General features: G+C 36.7%; 1 protein-coding gene across 1 annotated transcript; it reads right to left on the bottom strand.

The window, feature by feature from the left end:
* Positions 1 to 678: 678 nt before the first annotated feature.
* Positions 679 to 4,532, bottom strand: LOC121329741 (apoptosis regulator BAX-like). The gene is made up of 5 exons (XM_041275477.1): positions 4,427 to 4,532; positions 3,385 to 3,546; positions 2,058 to 2,187; positions 1,427 to 1,531; positions 679 to 965 (listed from the first exon to the last, which is right to left on the bottom strand). The coding sequence occupies exons 1-5, from the start codon at positions 4,498 to 4,500 to the stop codon at positions 864 to 866; spliced, it is 573 nt and encodes a 190-aa protein (XP_041131411.1). The 5' UTR covers positions 4,501 to 4,532; the 3' UTR covers positions 679 to 863.
* Positions 4,533 to 5,453: the final 921 nt, after the last annotated feature.

The raw sequence follows: 5,453 nt of genomic DNA, 5'->3' as shown, positions 1-5,453 counted from the left end.
GGGGAAAAAAAAGGTTTTATTGAGAAAAAAAAAAAAAAAAAAAAATATATATATATATATATATATATATATATATATATATATATATATATATATATATATATATATATATATATATATAAAAATACAAAACTGAAAGATCATAATTGGATAAGTCTCCACCCCTGAGTTAATACTTGGTGGAAGCACCTTTAGCAGCAATTATAGCTGTGAGTCTGTTGGGTAGGTCTCTACCAACTTTGCACACCTAGATTTGGCAATATTTGACCATTCTTCTTTACAAAACTGTTCAAGCTCTGTCAAGTTCCTTGGGGAGCGTTGATGGACAGCAATCTTCAAGTCATGCCACAAATTTTCTATTGGATTTAGGTCGGGGCTCTGACTGGGCCACTCAAGGACATTTACCTTTTTCTTCCTTAGCCACTCCAGTATAGCTTTGGCTGTGTGCTTTGGGTTGTTGTCATGCTGAAAGGTGAACTTCTGTCCCAGTTTCAGCTTTCTTGCAGAGAGCAGCAGGTTTTCCTCAAGGACTTCTCTGTATTTTGCTCCATTCATTTTCTCTGTCCCTGCTGATGAGAAACATCACACATATATATATATATATATATATATATATATATATATATATATATATATATATATATAATAATAAAAAATGACAGATTTATATGTAAAACTATACACCTTTATCTCAAAATGTGTTTATTAACTTAGTTCTTTGCAGAAATCGGAGATACTTCCATTTGCATAACATTGAGCCACATTTACATGATTTTACTGGCTTGGAAGACTGGAGTGCAATACAGTCATTCACACAGAGAGGCTTATACATGTTCCACTGTATAAACAGAACTGCAGCTTATTTATGTCATCTTCCAGTAAGCCAAGGCACCTGTGAGAACACCAGCTACAAATATTGCCACATTGTGCCATTTAAGATTTTGGATATAATACTGGACAGTTTCCTACAAAAAGAAAAGACAAAATTAGAAGTTAAACACAATTATCCTGATTTAAAAAAAAAAAAAAAAAAAAACCAAACTCATAGCCACTGTGATTTAAACCCTTTGAATAAAATACAGTATAGTACAGAACTATTAATGCAAATTGTGGATATGCTTTTTTTCACAGTTCCAAATTTTCTACATATTGCATTCTATACAGTCTGTCCTTTAAAGCAACTACACCATCCATAGGAAGGGCCATATGTTGCAGAAATCTTATTTGCTTGCATCACTGTGCTTCAGTGCAACTGGCCACAATGTACTTGATACCCCCAGAAGCTTTGAAGTGTGCAAAAATATTGCTTCCTTTAATAAGCATGTCTGCATTTGAAACCAAAAAGACACCCCCACAAGTTACAGTTTCCAGAAATCCTGCCATGCATGTGAGCAAAAAGGAAGGGGGAAGGAAAAGTATAACTCACCCATCCTCCTTGCTCTCTGATCCACTGTGATACATGCCGCCTGAAGAAATTCAATGCCCAGTCCATGATCTTACTTATTATGTCCCTGCAGTTTGTAGTTACTGCCTGTATAGCAATGTAAAAATAATGGAATTATCAATTTCGGTTTGTGAACTCAGTTAAATAACCAATAGTCCTCAATCATTCTCTTGGAGGCCCAAGATGTCCATTTGTTTTGCTTTATAAAAAATCTAATGAGAAATCACTGTTAGGATTGTATCCTGTGTATAGAGATCACCCCATGCATACACCATGCAGCCTAATTCTAAAGTAAATTAAATATGTAAAATGTTTTATTTTTAATAGCAGTTTGTGAGTACAATCTTCATTTTTGTGATTCATAATAAGTTTATACATAATGTGTAGGATGTCTCTTATTGTAACACAATTTATTAACCTATAATGAAAATATATACATATATGCTTTTTTATTGGTATATTCTTGCTTGCCTGTTCTATTGACTTGTCACTGCTCTCCTGTTATAAGTAGATTTACTGCACTACACAAAAAAGTATTTAAAATTTTTTATTCATTTTAATGGACTTTAGTCCAGTACTACACATTGAAAGCATTAAATAACCAAACACATACCTTATATATAAGTTTGTAAGCAAAATGAAAAAGGGCAACGACTCTTCCCCAATTAATACCATTTTCGAAAATCTTCTCGGCCACAACATAGAATAAATCTGCCGAGTCAAGCTGGATGTGATCAATCAGGCTGTTGGGGGGGGGGGTTGGAAGAGTAGATTTTGTTAAAAGTCAGAAACCTGTCAACAAAAAGCGTAAGACTTCAAATATTCCAAACACAGACATTGCCTTTGCACTCCTACAAGGCTGGTTACCAATCTGAGGCACTGCGAGCTGTATTGTTTGGATCTGCAGTACTTGTACGACAGCAATGTTTAAACTGAAACAGCCTTAAAACTTTCTGAGGTAAACAACATGATTAAAATGGGATTTAAAAAACACAAAAATGGCGGGCTCTGTGCTCATCAACATTCACATGTTTGGCAGTCTAACCTATGACTAATTCCATATCACTTAACAATGCATATATCGCTATTCTAATATGCTAAGAAGATTGATGTTAAAAATAGGTTTGAAAACTGGACTTGTTCAGTTTTTAGATGATTGTACTATGTACACAATATGTAAGCAAGAGTTGGAGATGGCTTTCTTTTTTAGGCATATAGGCATTTACCAGATGATACAGAGCAGTGGTTTTCAACCTGTGGTAAGAGTAATAGTACTGGTACATGACAAGCTTACAAGCAGCAGTTGTTCTTTATGACGACACCATTCCTCAACCACAATACTCCCTCAATCGCTCTGTCCTAATGCGTCAATCTGTTTGTATCACTGAATCACAGTGAAATTACAAATTATGATGAGAGGTATTTGTTGTGAACTTTCAAAGTTACTGATGGGGAACCAAAGCAGTCACTCAGTGCTGTCAAAATAATTTGATGATGCCGTCACATTTTCAGTGAGAAAACCGGTTGTGGTGGGGTAGGTCTCTGTTTTACAACAGCCGTTTAAGATTGCACACTGGTTACTGGTACACCTGATGGTCCCTGGTGGAATCGCTGGTACTTGAGATGAAAAGGTTGAAAACCACTTATATAGAGTGTATACAGCAAGCAGTGAATCACTTACACTTCCTATTTACAGTTCCACATCCACGCAAACACATGTAAGACCACGGACGCATGATATTAGTTTGACAACAGATCAGCTGGGTTTGGCCAAGGCATTTCCCAATCAAACGTTACTAACAGTTGGTTTCACTATGAGGTTTTCGCAGGCAAGATTGTGCTGGTGCAGTAGTTTAAAACAGCTACTACCCCAAAATGAACAGGCTCTCCAAAGTTCAAAAAGCAGAATTTGGTATTTTGTACATATGCTTGTTACTTACTACTCAAGTTCAGCATTCCTATTGAGCTCGTCTCCTATTTGAATTAAATTTCTGACAATCTCCTTCACTTCGGGGTCCCGGCTTTCACTTTGACTTCCACCCAAATCTTCTTGGCTCAACAGGACATCTGGGTCGTCTTCATGGGCTGCCTGCACAATGTATCTATGAAAAGAAAGCACACAGTTTAAAATCAAAAATCAAAAATTGCATTAAAAATCTATTTTCTTTCTGTAACCATACAGTTTTTTCTTGCTGCTTGTTTTATTGTTAATCAGGGACATGCTGCATTAGCGGGAATGGAGACTGAAATAGTCTTTGCATTGGCATTTGTTTGAATTGCTGTTTTAAGTTGTGGACGACAGTTGATTGAGGGCTTAGTTCAGAGCAGCAATCTAACTTCACTTACAAACCTTGGCCTAGAGAGGTGAAAGGCTAGTACATCAACTCACTGCTCAACCTCCTAGATCCATTCAGATTACATTACAATCAAAAGCAATGCATTATTGCAGACAGTGAAAAATCTAATTGAAAAAAATAACACTGTGCATACTTTAACATCGTATATCACATTCTAAAAGCACACTTCTTTCTTTGCTACTTGTGTGTTTTAGATTTCTTGTACACATATGCTTCTTTGCCGAAAATCTAACTATACAGGTTAGCTTAACAACAATACAGTTAACAATGTTATAAAGATCTTAAAGGCATGGTATGTTTGTGTATGTCAGAGTTGAAGCTAAATGCATAGTTGGAGGCAGTTAAGCAAGTATAAGAGCCTTGCTCCAGCAGTAAACATGTCTACTTCTGAGGTTTAAAAGTATCAGCTGTATAGTGCAAACTGAAAGTCATGATTTAATATACAGTACAGTGTAACTGTACAGACGCAACAGATCAACCAGATAACTTTTCTTATGTCATTTTTGTTCTTAACAGTCACAGATTCACACAGCTATTGGCATTAGCTGAACAGGCTTTTTAGGGAGGAAAAAAAGTCATATGCTTTCAAAAGATGTTAGATCACAATATTAAATGACCTGCTCACCCACGTAGGACAAGTCCTGCTTGCTCGTTGATTCTCTCATCTATTGAATCTGCAGATACAAAAACAAAAAACATTTAAAAAAAATATATATATATTATTTAACAGAAAATTCAATCTGGTACTAAACTGTTACTTTTATAAAACAGTATCAAACTAATCTGCATACAATATTTCATTTGTGGACACTGATGCTCAAATGCAGCACAGTGAGGTTTAGCTTGTGATGTGACACAGTGCGGTCTCTTGCCAGACAAGGCGTGGTCCTGGTGTACTGAGAGCCTTAATGTATTAGGCTGGGAAGGACTGCCCTGAACTATACCAACAAATGCATGTCAGCCCCATCATGGACTGTAACTATGCAGACTGAAGCTGCTTCCCAGATTTATACACGCCATCACTATAAAGTGCTGTGCAACAGGGTTCGGAGCTCCATAGCATGGTTGTACACCAGCATCACAGAAATGACCTCCAACAAAGAGCAGGCAACCATGGTCCTTCAAGAGGTCTTTATTCCAACCATGCCCTAAATTCCAAACTGAAGTAGTTACACATCTGACTAACTCATTGAATGATACATCTTTAGGCTGTGGTGGAATTATTTAAGCAAAGCTGGAACAGACTGCCATTGGGCTGGTCAATGTAGGGGTAAGGTGACCATATGTCTCTGCGTTCTGCAGGACAATCTGGGAACAGTTCAGGCTTTTCAACTCACAGCCCAATGCACTCTGCTAAGTTTTACCTGTCTCAGGTACCATTCTTGCCTTTAAGAGAAGCAGGACTACATTTACCAGAATGCACTGGGTTGTGAGTTGAACAGCCTGAACTATTCCAAACTGTCCCACTGAACACGGAGCCATATGGTCACCTTATTTTTATATATGAGGTCATTAATGTATGCATTGCAAAACTAAGGGGAATTCGAGACAGATGATTTTGTTTTTATTTTTATTATTAGTTATGTTTTATAATAACGTTGTACCATCAGCAATCACGGATTGCAAAAACTGAAAAACACTCAAAATGAACT

This window comes from Polyodon spathula, chromosome 17 (genome assembly GCF_017654505.1).
Source record: "Polyodon spathula isolate WHYD16114869_AA chromosome 17, ASM1765450v1, whole genome shotgun sequence".
In the NCBI taxonomy this organism is placed as follows: domain Eukaryota; kingdom Metazoa; phylum Chordata; class Actinopteri; order Acipenseriformes; family Polyodontidae; genus Polyodon; species Polyodon spathula.
This window is presented reverse-complemented; position numbering and strand designations above follow the sequence as displayed.

Excerpts from the sequence above, each read along its gene's own strand:
- LOC121329741 (XM_041275477.1), bottom strand. The coding sequence starts at position 4,500 with ATGTTTTTTGTTTTTGTATCTGCAGATTCAATAGATGAGAGAATCAAC. Across the intron at positions 2,188-3,384 it reads AGGAATGCTGAACTTGAGTA|CCTGATTGATCACATCCAGC; the intron begins GTAAGTAACAAG and ends CCCCCCCAACAG. Across the intron at positions 966-1,426 it reads TCAGAGAGCAAGGAGGATGG|GAAACTGTCCAGTATTATAT; the intron begins GTGAGTTATACT and ends TTCTTTTTGTAG.